This window comes from Neopsephotus bourkii, unplaced genomic scaffold (assembly GCF_033783945.1).
Source record: "Neopsephotus bourkii isolate Nb327-2 ecotype Australia unplaced genomic scaffold, CSIRO-AGI_Nbou_v1 NB_205, whole genome shotgun sequence".
NCBI classification, from domain to species: Eukaryota; Metazoa; Chordata; class Aves; order Psittaciformes; family Psittacidae; genus Neopsephotus; species Neopsephotus bourkii.
The window spans coordinates 35001-53530 of NW_026900717.1; the positions used below are offsets into that span (position 1 = coordinate 35001).

At 38.8% G+C, this 18530-nt stretch overlaps 1 protein-coding gene across 1 annotated transcript in view; it reads left to right on the top strand.

Moving 5' to 3' along the window:
- Window positions 1-15051, top strand: part of TBCA (tubulin folding cofactor A) — a 30935-nt gene extending 15884 nt beyond the window's left edge. Inside the window, exons 2-4 of the mRNA XM_061344273.1 lie at window positions 4586-4691; window positions 10791-10877; window positions 13844-15051. Coding sequence (XP_061200257.1) covers window positions 4586-4691; window positions 10791-10877; window positions 13844-13924 — 274 coding nt within the window. The 3' untranslated portion in view covers window positions 13925-15051. The remainder of the gene's footprint in view (window positions 1-4585; window positions 4692-10790; window positions 10878-13843) is intronic.
- The last annotated feature ends 3479 nt before the right edge of the window (window positions 15052-18530 follow it).

Genomic DNA, 18530 nt, shown 5'->3' on the forward strand with positions numbered 1-18530 from the left:
CATAGGGTTTCAGATGGGTACCAGGTGACAGATTGTTTAAAAATACAAAGATTTTTTTTTAAGGAACTGTCTATTGTAGAATAAAAGCTTATTGCACATATACAAGTATATATGTGTAATATACAAGTTATGTATGTACATATGTCATATGCAAGTATAATTATGATAGGAACTAATTACATTGATTCCTTTTATTCTGGATTCTTTCAGTTAAAGTTATTAAGCTTATGTTTCTTATGACACTGTAGAATGTCTACTAAAGTTAACGCCTGTAGTGGTTTGTATGGTTGCAGGTTTTTTTCATCTATAAATGACTTGTGTACTTCAAATGCAACAGATTTTAAAACAAGGAAAATCAGCCACCACCACTCCACCCCCCCCAAAAAAAACCCTAAACAAACAAACAAAACCCCCCAAATCTTGTTTCTAGGTAGATAAAGGGTCAATGAAGAAGGGGGGAACAAACTGATGTTGATATTTTTTGTGCAGAATTCTGCTGAAATTTTCAGGTGGTGATTAAGGGGTAGTATTACTGCATTATGAAATTCCACTTCTTTTGAAAGCAAGTTACTGATTTAATTCAGTATCTCCCCAGGCTACATATTCAGTAGAAATGCCTTCATGACATCTAGACAAAGAATCTAATACAGGAAATGTTTTCAAATCAAAACTTGATAGCATTAAACATCAGCATCCCAATCTTACGGATGATAAATGGAACATTAAATTGGATAATTTTGATTACGGAGAAAAGCTCAGTGGAAAATTTTCACGTAAAATTGTCTCATATTTCAGGTGTCATGTGTTTCCTTTTTGAAAGTAGAATGTTTCAAGTTCTGCTTCTGAAATGTACAATTACTACAGAACTAGAAATAGGTAGATAAATATGGATGCAATTCTTAAGTATTAAAATATGAGAAATATGGCATAAGTTAAATTATGTTCTGACCAAGGCTAGAACATGCGGTCCTTTCCTGTTTGGTAAGAGTAAGGAAAATTGAATAGCAATCAGTTTTAAAAGTTAGTGTGCATAGAGCAACGCGAAAATATCAAAATATAATGTGAAAACACAAGTAATGATAAACGTTGTGCTTTTTTTTTTTTTTAGCTAAGAAATAAAATAATTAAAAATGATGGGTTTAGTGACTGTAAGTTGCCTTCAGTTCCAGCGGCATGCACACTTCAGTATGCAAATTGACATAAAAGCTGCATTTAATCCTATCTTTCCCTGATCTTCAAGGGAATTTGCTGTTCTCATTAAAAAAAAAAAAAAAATCATGTGTCTCATGGGTTGATTAAAATTAACTTTTTTGGAACCTAAAAATAGCAAACCAAGTAATACTATCTGGAATTAAATCAAGTAACCTTGATCAAACAATTAACTCATCCTCTATTAAATCAATATTTGCTGATGCTAATGCTGGAGCTAGTTCCAGTAGCTGAAATTACAGCCGCTGATTTAGTGTCTTTATTATTAGTAATTAGGTTGTCTTTCCCTAGTACTGTTCTCAAAGCCAGTACTTGGCTGATTTGTAGAAACTGGCCTTGTTGATACCTACAGTACATGCTCTGTATGCTGCTTAAAGGCTCTTTGTAAGGCTGAAGGCCCTCTCTGATGGTGTGACTCCATGAGCGTTGAGATGAGTTCAGGTGCATGTTGTCACAGCCTAACTTGTGTCATCTGTTGTGGAGCCATAGCTTAAGGCTATATTAGCAGAAACTTTTTTGATTGATGTAAGCCCTAACAAAAGCAGGGAAGGTTCCTGCTGTTGCAATATCAGTACATGCTCTTTGGAATTTTTCTCGAGGTACTACTGCAGTGATGCTTTTATAGCAGCTTCACTTCCTAAAAGGTTCTTGTCACCCCAATACCATTCTGCCCATCCTCAGCACTAGAAATTCTAATAAATAAAATTAAGAGTTAATTTGTTCTAGTGCACTAACATGACCATGAAGCTCTGTCTGCTAGGCCTTTATTTATTCTGTTTTCATTTGTATAATATATGTTTTGCTTCTTGGATTTAATTATGTTCATTTTGGCTGTTAAGTCCTCCTTAAACAATCTTACATGGGCTGATCTGATGCTTATTCTTGTTTGGGGAAACATTTTCTTTGGCATGCTCTCAGGTTTGCAGTAGCATATCAGTGTTTAGTTTGGTCTTGAATTAACTGATCAGAAATTACTTTGTATTTCCCAAGATCCAGGAGGATGTTTTGGTTCAGATCTAGCATTATGTGATCCAGTGTTTACCTAATGAACATAAGCAATAAAGTGGAAGATGCAACAGCAAAATTGAAGTAACAATTGCATTTGATGCCATCCCGCATGATATCCTTGTCACTAAATTGGAGAGACATCAATTTGATAGATGGACCATGCGGTGGATAAAGAACTGGCTGGATGGCCGCACACAAAGAGTTGTGGTCAATGGCTCAATGTCCAGCTGGAGACCAGTAGCGACTGGTGTCTTTCAGGGATAGGTATTGGGACTGGTGGTGTTCAACATCTCTGTTGCTGACATGGACAGTGGGATTGAGTGCGCCCTCAGCAAGCTTGCCGACGACACCAAGCTGTGTGGTTCGGTTGATTCACTGGAGGGAAGGAATGCCATCCAGAGGGAACTTGACATGCTTGTGAGGTGGGCTGATGCCAGCCTCATGAAGTTTAACCATGCCAGGTGCAAGGTCCTACACATGGGTAGGCACAGCTACAGGTTGTGCAGAGAAAAGATTCAGAGCAGCCCTGTGGAGAAGGACTTGGGGGTGTTGGTCAATGAGAAACTTAACATGAACCAGCTCAAGTGTGTGCTCACAGCCCAGAAAGCCAACCATATCCTGGGCCGCATCAAAAGGAGCGTGACCAGCAGGTCGAAGGAGGTGATCCTGCCCTTCTACTCTGCTCTTGTGAGACCTCAGTTGGAGTATTGTGTGCAGTTCTGGTGTCCTCAGCATAAAAAGGCCATGGAGCTGTTGGAACAAGTCCAGAGGAGGGCCACGAGGATGATCAGGGGACTGGAGCACCTCTCATATGAAGACAGGCTGAGAAAGTTGGGTCTGTTCAGCCTGGAGAAGAGAAGGCTGCGTGGAGACCTCATAGCAGTCTTCCAGTATCTGAAGGGGATCTATAAGGATGATGAGGGGGAACTCTTCTTTAAGGCCTGTAGTGATAGGACAAGGGGTAACGGGTTAAATCTTAAACAGGGGAAGCTTAGGTTGAATATAAGGAAGAAGCTCTTTACTGTAGAGGGTGGTGAGGCACTGGAATGGGTTGCCCAGGGAGGTTGTGAATGCTCCATCCCTGGCAGTGTTCAAGGCCAGGTTGGACAGAGCCTTATGTGAGATGTTTTAGTGTGAGGTGTCCGTGCCCATGGCAGGGGCGTGGAACTAGATGATCTTAAGGTCCTTTGCAACCCTAACTATTCTGTGATTCTATGATTCTAACAAGCAATAATAAAGTTTGATAATGGATTGCAGTGTAAAAATTACTGTAAGGCATTAGACTAGACTTCACCTTAGTATTTCCTTCTGACTTTCAGAAGTATTTACATTGCTCTCGACATTTAATTTTGCTTGTTAGCAAAAAAAAGCATTCTGTTCTGAAGTAGGGGTCCATTATTAGGATTTAAAGATGGACTCTAGTCCTTTGAAAGACAGGCAAAACAAAATGGTTATGATTGAAATTACAGAACTGTTATTTTGTCTGTAACCCCCAAATCAGCATCAAGGTAAATGGAGAAATTATTCAAAGGAACACAAGATTGAGGCTACTATGTAATTTTGGAATTTTACTTTTCATTGTTTTGTATGAAAACTAGTATGGGAAGTAATGCACTTAATGGCATGAAATGTAGTAATCAGGAGAAAAATGTTCTGGGATCACAGTTTTTGAACCTAAAAGGGCTTTTTCTTTTCAGTTACACATGATAACTTTTTCAGTGTTACTACTAAGAAGGATGTCTGTCATTTGTCTAATAATGACAGTGTAGTGGTATTATTTAGTAGTGGTGCTATTTAGTAGTGAATATGAAAGACGAAACACCAGATGACTGGAACAATATAGGACACTTGCGAAACTGTCAGAACCTGGATGATACTGAGAAGGTCTAGCAAGTGCTGATCTAATAGCTGATGATAATAGTGTTTTCTTTGCAGACATTTCATATTGTTTATTTTGGCTACCTGTGATGTGAGGACTCTTCTGAGATAGATTGCTTTCTTCTCTATACTACTGCCTTTGTTAGCACTTATCTAATCTACAAGGCATCTTAGCTGTTTCTGTTATGTATTTGAAATTAAGTACCAGTATATAGCTTTCTAAGGATATTCAATATGGATAAGTCTACACAGAATCATTAAAAATACTTTTAATTTAAATTATCCTCATAAGCATCATTATGTATCACAGCTAAACTTAGCATTTCCTAGATGCAGTTTTTTTCAGTGGTTAAGAATCTTTTTTTTATTATTTATTTAGTAGAACTGTGCATTATGTTATAGGTCTACAACTTTCAGAATTGTGTTATCAATAGTGTAAGTTATGACTGTAATATAACCAGATTAACACAATCAATTGATTTAATTGCAGGTTGGCAAAAGAAAAAGTTATGTATGAAAATGAAGTAAAACAGCAAGAAGAAAAGATTAAAAAAATGAAAGCTGAAGCAGCTGATGATTATGGAATTAAAAAGCAGGTAAAATATCCTAAAACTTGTTTTATAAAATACTTCTTTGCTTTCATTTAACAATAGTCATCTTTAAATAAAATAATGTACCTTTTTCCAGACTCCTGTTATATAAGTACTAGACTAAAATTCTGTCAATTATAAAAGTCATAGTAAGCATTTGTAGAAACTTCCTGTATGCCAGAACTATTAAACTATAAGGAGACCTTATGGATTACGGTTTCAGGATGGCTGTTACTCACTAACAGCGTGTATGAGGCCATAAATACGTGGTCTGGCATTTAGGTAAACTAAGTGCTTGCTTGCTGGCAAGTCCAAATGTTACAATGACGTGAGACTGCTTGATAATTAATATGAACATGAAACATTTCAACTCCTGAGTGAGTATACTAGTGTCCCTTTGGTTAAATCACAGACCTAAAAGAGAGAGCAATGGGTATGCAACTGCTCCTACCATATGCTAGAGTTTGTGGTGAAGTTTCCAACTAGCAAGGTATATGCTATAGTTTAATCTGTTCAAGAGTACATTTTGATGTCCCTATTACAATATGGCTAAACGACTAAAGTGTTCTTGGAAGGTTTCCCACACAGGATAGTGTTTGCAGATGGTTGTTATATGGCCTTTTGGAAAGAGTGGCAAGTTTCCTTCTAACTGGGAGAATGCTTGGGTTTGGGAGATTTGTGTTTATTCTTTACTGAAGAGTGACACATGTGTGCTTAACTGTGGCCTTTATATTCTTTCAACTAAATCTTTTGACTATGATTGGGTCTTTTTCCACGCATTTCCCAGATGTTTTCTCTTAAGTCTTCAGAGAAACTGAAACTGTAAATTAAGATTATTTTAACTTTTTTTTTTACTATTATGCATTATAAAATGTAACCTGCTGTTTTCCAATCTTCATTTTTAAACAATGGAAAAGTAGATTTCAGTATACTCAAATATAAAAATAAAAAAGAGAGGAGAAAGACCTTTTAGAACAAGCTAAAGCAACTTTTTTTAGTAAGTTCAGATTTCAGTTCATGTGTGTATGACTAGCCTTGCTTTTGTTATGCTATAGGAAAGAAATGCAAATAGAGAATTTGTATACAAATAAAGAATTGTATTTATAGAGCTTAGCTGTTATTCTGCCTCACCATGGTCTGAGACACCAAGGTCCTACTGAACAGTAGCCTTTCTGAAAGTCCGCTGATGCTAACAAGAACTAATGAATGCAATTCTCATTTTTAGTGTCCCACATTTATCAGATTATTTGACTGCACTGTGGTATTTCTGCAGTGACCTGCAAGATATCATCAAAGTCAAAACCAGCAGAGGCTGTGAACTTCTTCTGTGAAATGAAATGTTACACAGTACCTGAAGGTATTCTCAGAGACCAATGACAAAAGCCTTCACGGAGAACAGTCTCGATTCATTCAGAAATTGCCTGATCCACTTTGAAAGCAATCAGTTCCCCCAATGACACCTTCAGTTCTTGTTCTTTTAGCGCACTTTTCATTCTGGAATTTGGTAATACTTTAGGTTATGAAAAATGTGTAGGCTCAGAAAGAATGCACACGCTTTTTATAGAATCAGATCTGTTACACTAAGAAAATTACATATTAACAGGAGAGCTTGATCAGAACCGTATTTTGAGTAGGGTTAATACTTTGAGATGTTCTTCAGGAAAAAAAAAAAACCTGTAGTTACACGTTTTAAGAATTGCTTTTAGTTAATAATTCCTAATCTGAATAACTGTATGTATTTAAAAATATGGTTGTAGTCTTTCTTTCAGTAATGAAAAAATGAGGTATCGGCTAAATCAAGTATGTACATCCTAATCAATCCAGGGTTGAAGGAGAGATGCTTACCTTTTAATGTAATAATATTTTTATTTAGCTTACTAGCTACAACTGTGCAGTAGAACATATGGTTTAACAGTACACAAGTGACTATGGAAAATTGTACTTTAAAATTAATATTGCTGTCCCTACAGCATATGTAGACTTCAGGTTGTATCTGGCCTGTACAGAGGGATCAGTCCCTTTGTAGAACAAGAGTTGAGTTTGACTAAGTATTTTTCTCATAACTCCTTATGCAGTGGGGGCAGCTTGTTGTTCCTGTGAATTCCAATGGTCTTCAGCAGAGGTAGTGACCAGCTGGGGTAGTTGGAAGTTGTTAACACAGTACAGAAAGACTTACTTAACAAGGAGCAGATTCAACATCAGAGAAACATAAAGAACAGTTTTATCACAGTGCTGGTATTCACTGTCCAAGATTATTACTTGAAGAACCTATTGTAGGGCATGAGAAGACTGTTATGGTAACCCAGGATAGTTCTCTTCCTCACATCTGAATATGCAGAGTCCCAGGCCTGTTTTTTCCTCATTGTTATGGTAAACCAGGATATGTTGCTTCCCACCTCATCTGCTCCCACCTTTGTATGGGCACCAGCATGATGGTGGGTTGGAATTTGGACAGTGGCACCTGCCATACCTCAGCAAGTTCACTGGAGAGCAAAACAGTATGTGTATGACAGGTTAATCAGTGCATGTTTTACTGTTCACCCCTGCAGTTCTTTCCTTTGAGCTTCACCCCCAAGCAGCGCTCTGCTGCATTCCCCATTTTGATTAGCATCAGTGTCCCATGGCTCCCACCATGGTAACACTATGCTTTCAATAAAGGCAGACCTTTAAGTCACTGAGCATTGTGCCATATCCCTGAGGGGTCAGCACCTGCTTTTCACCTGTAATATCCCTATATTGCCATTGTCCTGGGCACAGGTTGTATGTGCACTGTTTGCGAGTTGCAGTTCATGTACTTCAGCTGAACCTGAGCTGGGTGAGAGGTACTTGTGGTATGTTGTGTATCAGAGTGAAATAATCTCTAGCATTTTGAGGCAAGGAAGCCCTTTTGTTTCCATCACAGCTTATGTGAAAAAATACCACAATAACAAACAACAAACCAACAACAACCTAAACATCACTCTGCTATTGTCTTTTTTATCTATTAAGGCAGATGAGAAATTTAGAACTTAATTTGAAGCAAAATGGTAAAAAAATACCATAAAAATTGAAGAGCAGTATTTGGGGAAAAATAGGCTATGAAATAAAAACTTTCCTATTTCAAAATCACACCTATCTTCAACTAGAAGACTTGTAGGAAAAAGGTTTATTAAGTACTTTAATGAAATACTAAATTGAAAATAATCTTATTTAAAAATAAGTATCTGATACAAAATCTATCAAGTTTAAAGAAATTATGAAAAAATGTTGAGACTTTTGATATATTCCACTAGGTGTAATTCTGCATAATCTTCTGTGGAGGGTCACGAAGAACCCTGACTGGTAGCAGTAAGTTGTGCAATTGTATCTCTGTGGGGTTTTCATAATGAAGACTTAGTTTCTACACAGTTGTAGTGATTATCAGTGTATAAAGACTTTACCTGTAATAGAAACTTTTCACACTGTAATCACTTAAGACTGCAGACTAATGATAGGAACCAGTAGTTTTCTGTATTTCTGTGGTTGTTGAGGTGTTTCATACATAAATAAACATCCTTTCCCAGCTAATGTTTTTAAGCTGCTGAATGCAAGAAAAGCCTGAAGTACCTACTCCTTGTTTCCTCTCAGTGGCATTGTAGATTCACTGTTTGTTAACTGCCAGCACTTTTACTGATAATTTTTTACTTTTTTAAAGTTATCCTACAGTTACAAATTACTCCTTGAGGATGTCATCTCCTAATGAATTAAGTATCCAATGGACCTAACAGAATTTAGTATCTGCATGACTAAGTGTATATAGGAGTACATAAAGTACATCTTGCTAACAAAGTTTTTTTACAAATATCGGTGAAAATAGCAGTAGTTCTCTTGCTTTGTTGAGTGAAAGGTGAAGTGTCTCCTGAAACAGTTAAATACACTTGAAACCAATGTATGTTGTTTTGGAAAATTACTGTAGAAGATGATAATTTGTTGCTAATTTTGTTACTGGAGAAGTGCTCTCTGAAAGAAACAGAGTAATGTTCTGTAACTTTTTCAATTTAAAATGTCTATTTTAAAATGTCTGTTTATTCTCGTCTCAGATAAATATTCCAGTTAGCTCAGTTGGCTTTTTACATTTTTCCTTCTTTCTGCCCCCACCTGACTGGTACAAACAAAAGTTCATTCCTCTCACCAATCAAGTACAATAAGGTTAGATGAAACATACAGTTTCACTTTCAGTCTGATTATTTTCATATTATTTAAAGAGATAGTCTTTGTTTAATAATCTGAACTTCAGCTCTATTTGGTTAGGTAAAGAGGCAGTGGAAATGCTTATGAAGAGTCTAATGCTCCCATGTATCTATTTAAACAGCATCCTTAACAAGTAAGGTTTCCTTCCTTTAAAGCTAGCAACTTGGAAGTTTCTGTACTAAGTACAGAATTATATTCCTAACATATATCTGGTATTAAAAATGCCTTCAAATGTTGGTTCTATTGCCTCATGTATCATCTGAAAGAGACTAGATGATGGAAGATCATTACTGTGAACTTTTTTCCCCTTGTTTTCTAAAGGCTGTTTTCCTTTTTATCTAGGCAGGTGTAAGTGTATTTTGGTTTCCAGACTTCATGCCTTTTATGTCCTAAAGTGATCTGCTGTAGGAGAAACAAGATTAGCCCTCACCTGAGAAGAACTGCAGAGAAAGCTCTTTTGAAATACTGAGGCATTACATCTAGAGGGTTGTCTCCCACTTGTGTGGGTATTCTTTATAGAACACATTTTTACTACATAAAGCAGAAGGCATCATCTCAAGCAGCTTACCGTACACCTCATTCTGTGGAAGTTAAAAACTTTTATTTACTCCTTCATTGCTGAAAGTGTAATGTGCAGAGTTGCTAGTCTTACTTTTAATAGTCCAACAATGAATGGGTAAAAGAAAAGTGATAATACCAACAAGACCTAGAACTTTGTGTGGTTTTTTTGTTGGTTTTGTTGTTTTTTTTTAACATTTGTCACCCATCTTTGCATCATCAGACAGGTTTTACCCTAGATTCTCTGAAAGAAAATTACAAAGTTTTTAAACCCTTTCTCTTAAAAAGTACTTGAACTAAGAAATATATGACACTAAAACTATGGTGATAATGTCTTGCTACAGAGGGCCTTCCTATATGCATTAATACTGAAAGGAGAGTACAACATAGTAATGACAGAATGAAGTAAGCCATTTAAAGGGAATGCCTTCTGTTGCAGGTTATCCTGGATGCAGAAGAGCGTTCATATTTAAATATCTAACAGATTTTTCATTTTTAAACAGATTTAATGTTACTGAACAACTCTGCACACCTTTTCTTCTTAGTGGTTTGATTTCGGATCCAGAAATGTTCCATGAAATAGATGTGCCCTTGTTTAAATCTGAAGTTGTTTTCTCTAGGAAGAGGCAGGATTTTCAGATTCAGTGGGGTGCCAGTTTAGTAATTTTGTTCAAAGTGCATGGTGAGAATAATCTTTCTCCTAAAATGAAGCACAAGGATAAGTAATAACTTTTTATGCATGATAAGCATCAAAAATATGAGCCTGCTGGTCTTTGCTTTTCATTTTTCTTTACCTTTGTCTTTCAGTCAGAGCCTCCTGCAGTGTGCACACAATGTGATCAATAACTCAATAACTTTTTTCATGCAGTAATTATCTCTATGTGGTATTATCTGAACACTGTTTTTCTTTATTACCCAAAAGATGCAGGAGATATTTATATAACCAGCTGATCCCATTTTAGATGAAGCTGCTTCATGACAGCAGGAGAAAGTTCATTTTAAATAGCCTTTTTTAACAAATGCTGTACAGAAAGTTTACCAGGCAGTACTTTTTTTTTTTTTCCCCAAGAGAAAAAATATTCTAAATAGTCTTTCACACTTAATACCTTATATTTAATTAAGCACAAAGTAAAAGGAAGTGTCCTATAAATTAACAGAGTTTTAAGCAATTATGCTGAGTGTCTTTTAATAAAAAAGCCTGTTCTGGAAATAGGTACAACTGTTCTGAATTCCTAGATGATGACTAGAGTGATTTTTTTCAGAGTAAAGACTTACCTTAAAAAATAAATGTTCTTATCTGGAATACATTCTTATCTCATTGGTTTCTGATTTTCACAGATCGAGCTCTTACAAGAGTCGCAGATGATGATTCCAGACTGCCAGCGCAGATTAGAAGCTGCACATGCAGATCTTACTCAGCTACTAGTAAGTACGGCACCATGACCCACTGATCAAGAAATGCTACCCTTCCTTGATGGACTTGGACAAACATGTTTATCTGCAGTGCAACTGCAGCAAATTAGGACTGAAGAATTACTTTTTATAGGTCCCAAGACTAGTATCCTATAACATACCAATATTTCATTTTAGATAACTGTCTTTGGAGACTTGGTCTTCAGTCTGTAAAACCTGTGTGTGTTAGAATTTTAGAAGCTGTCTTTAATGGAATGTACACTCAACATACTCTTACATATTGAACTGCTAGAATGGACTCTAAATTTCTGTACTAGTTACATGATCAGAAAAAACAGTTTGCCTACTTTAGGTAGTTTTCTAAATAAGTAGATGTACATAATATGCTTCTAGTGAACCGAAACATTGAAAGTACTTTTATTGTGCTATGGATAAGAAACAAGACATCAAAGTCCTTGCCAAGTACTGCTTCACATTTTGTTAGTGAGGTGAGCACTACTGCCACATTTTTAAGATATAACACCTGCAGGAATAAACAGTTTCTTGTACAAATTGCGTCACTAAAATTTTACTAAGTTTAGACATCATTGTGCTTATTTTATAAAGCTGCTTTCTCATCAAGAATTCAGCTATACATGTAAATGCTACTGTGAGGCTAAAAATACATACCCTAAATTAAGCCCCAGACACGTTTGATGGCTGAAATGCAGGTCTCTTCTCAAAGGAAAACTTAAGGTGTCTTACCCTCAGGTAGTATGCCTGTACTAGTCATTGAACTACTTACTTAAGGGTTAACTGGTCTCGATTTCAGCATCATGCAGAAGTGGTGCTGTTGATCCATACAGCATGTGCTGTACAAACTTAAAGCAAGGAATGGAGTAGTTACTGTTAAGAATTTGAAAGTCCTCAAGAATTGCTTTCTGTGCTTACCTACCTTCAACAGTTTTATTAAAATCAGCTTTCTAGTGGTATATTTTTTCATTTGTCAATCTGCTTAAGCTTTTTCCTAACAGTACTCTTATTCTGAGGTCTCTTGTTACTGATTCCAGTTATGCTGTCCTTGGGCTTAAATATTTAACAGAATAAAGGTATGCAAGTCTACTTGCATATGACAGTCATTATCCTGAACCTTAAGTAAGACCAAAGAAATAAGCTAGTCATACAGAACTAGTGTTTTCAATAATGATAAATTCCTTCTTTCATAGAATCATAGAATAGTTTGGGTTATAGTTTGGAAGGAGCCTCTAAAGATCATCTAGTTACAACCCCCCATCATGTGCAGGAACATCTTCCGCTAGATCAGGCTGGTCAGAGCCCCGCTCAACCTAACCTAGAATGTTTCCAGGATGGGGCACCTACCACCTCTCTGGGTAACCTGTTCCAGTTTTCACCATCCCCACTGTAAAAAATGTCTTCTCTATATATAGTCTGGGTCTACCCTTCTTTAGTTTAAAACCATTACCCCGTGTACTATGCAACAGGCCCTATTAAAAATTCTCTCCCCATCTTTCTTGTAAGCCCCCTTTAAATATCAAAAGGCTGCTCTAAGGTCTCCCTGAGCTTTCTGTTTTCCAGGCTGAGCAACTTTTAACTGTCTTAGCCTGTCCTCATAGCAGATGCATTCCATCTCTCTGGTCATCTTTGTGGCTCTCCTCTGGACCCACTCCAACAGGTCCGTTTCTTTCCTGTGCTGAGGACTCCAGAGCTGAACACAATATTCAAGGTGGGCTATCACCTCCCTCAACCCGCTAGCCACACACCTTTTGATGCAGCCCAGGATATATGGTTGGCTTTCTGGACTGTGACCACAGGCATATGTTCAGCTTTTCATCCACCAATACCACCAAGCCCTTCTCTGCAGGGCTGCTATCAATCCCTTCATCCCCCAGCCTATGTTGGTACCAAGGGTTGCTCCAGACATCATGCAGTACCTTTCATTTGGCCTTGTGGAACCTTCTGAGGTTCACATGGGCCTACACCCCAAGCCTGTCCGGGTCCTTCTGAATGGCATCCTCTCCCTCAGGCATGTCAACTGCACCACTCAGTCTGGTGTCATCTGCAGACTTGCTGAAGAGGCATTCATCCCACAGTGTCACTCAGGAACTATTAAACAGTACTGGTCCCCGCACAGACTCCTGGGGGACACCGTCTGTCACTGATCTCCATTTGGAAATTGAGCTGATGACCACTACCCCTCTGGTTACCATTATCCAACAAATTCCTCATCCACCAAACAGTTCCTCCATCAAATCCATACCTCTCCGATTTAAAGAGAAAGATGTGGTGGGAAGCATGTCAAAGGCTTTACAGAAGTCCACATAGATGATATCTGTAGCTTTTGCCTTATCCACTGATGTAGTCACTCCACCACAGAAGGCCACTAGGTTGGTCAGGCAGGACCTACCCTTGATGAAGCCATGCTGGCTGTCTTTAATCACCTTCCTGTTCTCCATGTGCCTTAGCATGGCTTCTAGGAGGATCTGTTTCATGGTCTCCGCAGGCACAGAGGTGAGGCTGACAGGTTGCTAGCTCCCAGGTTCCTTCTTTTCTACCCTTTTAAAAATGGGTGCAATGTTTCCTATTTTCCAGTCTCCAGGACTTCACCTGGCTGCCAGGACTTTTCAAGTATCAGGGAGACTGGCGTGACAACTACATCAGCCAGTTCCCTCGGGACTCTGAGATGCATCTGGTCAGGTCCCATGGACTTATGTAGGTTTGGATTCTTCAGGTGGTCAATAACCTGACCTTCACTTACAGTGGGAGGGACTTTGCTCCCCCAGTCCCTGTCTTGTGGTCTGTCCACTTGAGAGGTGAGGGAAGAGAGGCTGCCAGTGAAGACTGAGACAAAAAAGTTGTGGAGTGCTTCAGCCTTCTCCCAGCCTGTTTTTTACCTTCCCCACCCCCCCGCCCCCTTACCTTCTTAAATTTAATATGTCAGTTATTTTCAAAGTATTCAGTAATTTTGGTTTTGATTCCAGGAAAAAGAAAAAGAATTGGAAGAAGCTGAAGAGTATAAAGAAGCACTTTCCATACTGGCATCAGTGAAGCTGGAAGCCTAGAAAGTTTTTCAATACTCTTCTTTATATGCATTAGCACTGGGTCCATTCCACACTTTCGTTTGACTATGGCTCTATTACTGTTGTTGACTTGCTAAGGTTCCCTTTATGCAAAATGGCCTTTAACTGCAAGATGCATCAAATAAAGGATGTTCTGAAACATCTGTGTGTTCCATATACAGACAAAATATAAATATTTCCAGTTGATCTCTACTACAAAAAAAAAAAAGAAAAAAAGTAAAAAGCCAGTTTAATGTAAGTGTAATAGTGTAACAAGTAAAATACAGAATCTAATCTAATCTGACCAGTTCAGGCTAAGAACCAAAGTTTGGCTATAAGGAATATGAGGGACCAATAAATATGTTAGAATGAAATAGAATTGTAGAACAGTTTGGCTTGGAAGGGACCTTAAAGATTCACCTAGTTCTAAGCCCCTGCCGTGGGTTTTAGAAGCACCTTATATTTGAAATAATTTCAGTAATTTCAATTATAGTATAAGAATCTGTACTGAAAGAGGAGAGGGACTAAATGACCCCTCAAAATCACCCATCTTTTTTCTGTGATGCAGTTTATCTCTAATATTATCAGATATGTACTCCTTGTTTATCTTTGTACCCAAGACACAATTAAGAGGCGATTCCAAATCTTTCTGAATTTGCCTTGCGTTGATTCCTAGAGCCAAATTCACACCATTACCATTGATCAAAATTCTGTTATTTTTTGAAGAAACAGAATTTAGCAGCTGACTAGTATGTTGTCAGTTGGATCTGCTGGTAAGAGTTATGGACCAAAGGCTTTTCCTGAAAACATCTTGGTTTAAGTGAGTTTTTTTTTTTTGAACAAGGCTCAAATCCTGGAAGATGAAAGAGAACTGATGGGTAAGGGAACAGTGCTTAATCTGCCTGGAAGACCATTAAACCATTACATACGGAAGTTGTGGTTCTTTCAGAATAGCTTCTCTAAATAGTAAAAGGTAAGCTCTGCTGATTTAACAAGAAAGCTTTTTACATTAGTTTTTCTAGCTTGAAAGTGCTGTGGCATATTCCATAAAGGCAACACAAAGCACAGTGTACCTTTTGTGTGGTGCTATATTGAATACTTTTAATAAAATTTTTCGTTAATTTGCTTGAGTTTGGGTAAACTGCAGTTTCATTACCTCTATTTGTGTGCCTTAAGAACAGTGGGAGTAATAAGTGTACTTCTCCATTACGCTTAACACTGCTCTGACAGATTATCAACACCATAAGATTTCTGAATATTTGCAGAATGATCTACTTTTGAAGTGGCCACACACCAGTACTAGAGAGTGCTAAGAGGTTAAACTTTTTGTGACACTACTATGGTTTCATGCATACGTTGCCATCATTGAGTGGCATGTGGTGAATAAATGCTGAGCTAAAAAGGAGAATGGGGGGTGTCAAGTCTGCTGGGTAAAGCAGAATTTAAAATAAAAACTACTCTTCTTCAAAGATTCAGAAATACACACTTCTGGAAAACAGACCCACAGAGAATTGATGCACAGTTGCTGAGCACTACAGGAAATGCAGGTCAGCTAAACAGGTATGACCTATAGTGGCTGAAGGAAAGTAGTATTGTGATATGGCTAAGTTGGCATTTAGAGTTAAAGGCATGTGGGACTGCAGAGTTACCATGTAAACTAGACTCCAGGGAAAAGTTTCTTGGTGCAGTGGTTTCTAGTGTAGAGTGGTTTCTCATGTTTCCCCTAATACTTCTCTGTCCAAGCTATTTTCTAGCTCCATCTGACTTGCACTAAGCAAGATGATACTCTCCCGTTTCTTCCTCTTTACAAAGTTCTCCAAAAGACTGTGCATGTTCTGTTGTATAGAAAATAGCCAGCTTTGCTGATGAAAATCAAGATGAATTCATACCTGAAAGCGATTGCTCTCTTGTTTTCAGATGCCTCTGGAAATGTCTAACTTCTAAGAGGACAGTAGAACAATACTTGTAAAAACTACATCAAAAAATTGTGACAGGCCAGCAGTAACATAGGACTGGCCCCTGGAGGCTGTTTGACAAAGCCATGCAGTACTCATGCTAGCAGAGCAGTTGATCCAGTGATAGATCATGGTAGACTGCATTTTTCCAGCAGAGCTGTGAGTGGCTAGATGTAGATTATTCATAAAGATAAATGTTTTGTCAGTAAAAATAATTATCATTTAGACTGGATCCAGGTTCCATAGTGAAGTAAAATGGAGAAAACTAAGTATAAGCAGCAGAATTGTTGCTATCCTCTCAGACCCGAAAACCAAAAGGTAGTAGCACATCAAGTAATATCATATTATTTCTAATCTCAACATTATTTAGAATCATAGAATCATAGAATACTTAGGGTTGGAAAGGACCTTAAGATCATCAAGTTCCAACCCCCTGCCATAGGCAGGGACACCTCACTCTAAACCATATCACCCAAAGCCTCGTCCAACCTGGCCTTGAACACTGCCAGGGATGGAGCATTCACAACCTCCCTGGGCAACCTATTCCAGTGCCTACCACCCTAACAGGAAAGAATTTCCTTCTTATATCCAATCTAAACTTCCCCTGTTTAAGTTTTAACCCATTACCCCTTGTCCTACCACTGCAGTCCCTAATGAAGAGTCCATCCCCAGCATCCCTATGTGCCCCCTTCAGATACTGGAAGGCTGCTATGGATGCAGCCTTCTCCAGGCTGAACAGTCCCAACTTTCTCAGCTCATCTTCATATGGGAGGTGCTCCAGTCCCCTGATCATCCTCGTGGCCCTCCTCTGGACTTGTTCCAACAGCTCCATGTCCTTTTTATGTTGAGGACACCAGAACTGCACACAATACTCCAAGTGAGGTCTCATGAGAGCAGAATAGAGGGGCAGGATCACCTCCTTTGACCTGCTGGTCACGCTCCTTTTGATGCAGCCCAGGACATGGTTGGCTTTCTGGGCTGCAAGTGCACACTGCAGCTGGCTCATGTTCATTTTCTCATCGACCAGCACCCCCAAGTCCTTCTCTGCAGGGCTGCTCTGAATCTCTTCTCTGCCCAGCCTGTAGCTGTGCCTGGGATTGCTCCAACCCACGTGTAGGACCTTGCACTTGGCATGGACTTTTACTCTTTTTGGATATTCATAGTCTGCATTAGCAGATAATAGAGACCATCATAAAAGAGAAAAATCCCATTTTTGACCTCTGTTCTCTTGGGAAGCATTTTTAACCTCTGTTCTCTTCCCACCTCATCACTGGCATTACTGATGCCATTCAAAGTCTAAAATAGACAAACTGTCTTTACCTTTTCATACAATGATATATGTTAATTTATGTCCTGGGTTTAGCAGTAGCAGTCATTTTTGTCCTTCTTGGTAGCTGGTGCAGTGCTGTGTTTTGACTTTTGAGCTGGGAACAAAGCTGATAAAAATGTTTTGGTCTGGCCAAGGACTTTGTGAGCCTCACACTCTGCCAGGGAGGAGGGGAAGCCGGGAGGAAGCAGAGACAGGACACCTGACCCAAACTGACCAAGGAGGTATTCCATACCACAGCACGTCATGCCCAGGGGGGAACTGGGAGTTACCCGGAAGGACAGGGGGTGGTGGTGGTAGCGGTGGTGATTTGTGTTGTACATTGGTTGCTAGACTGTTCTTATCTCAACCCATGGGAGTTGCATTCTTTTGATTCTCCTCCCCATCCCTCTGGGAGCAGGGAAGGGGGGGCAGCCCCTGGGGGGGGGAGGAGGGGACGTGGGCCTCAATTGCTTCCAGCCCTGCACCACTCACTGGGGGTGAGTGCACAGGCTGTCTGGCTGGGGTTAAACCACGACAATTTATCACTCAGTTTTCATGCTGCATTTTTTACACCCTGGACAGAGGTGCTGTCCTTTCAGTTACACCTCTTGATGGCAGAACAGGTTAAGAATTTTCCTGATTATTTACCAGATGAACAAAGTGTTTTACTGAGAGGTTATAGCAGAACAGCAGTAGATGTTACACCCTGACTGAAGAAATGAGAGGTGATTTGAAAAGAAGAAAGTAGACTTATGATTAACAATTTGGAAATAAATTATAATTGCTCTGATTACACGTTTGTTCACTACTACCTGCTTTTAGTTTTACCCTTGCACAATTAAGATTCTTAACCCTTCGATGCAGAAGATGTACTGCATCCAAATACAACTATGGAATAAAGTTGGTACCTTCACCTGGAAATTAGTATTTCTTAAGTCCTCAGTTACACTGTATAATCAAAACTCAAAGGACTGTAAAAACTCTGCCCTGCTTCCTTCACTTGAAAGACATCCACAACACTTAGGTAATTTTTTCTAACTGGCTAATTTACAGGCCGGTTGCTTTTCTTATTTTACCAAAAGTTTTTTTCATAGAATCATAGAATAGTTTGGGTTGGAAATGACCTTAAGATCATCTAGTTCCAACCCCGCTGCCATGGCAGGGACACCTCACACTAAACCAGGTCACCCAAGGCTATGTCCAACCTGGCCTTGAATACTGCCAGGGATGGAGCATTCACAACTTGCCTGGGCAACCCGTTCCAGTGCCTCACCACCCTCACAGTAAAGAACTTCTATCTAACCTTAATTTCTACAGTTAAAGTTTAAACCCCTTAGCATCCCCA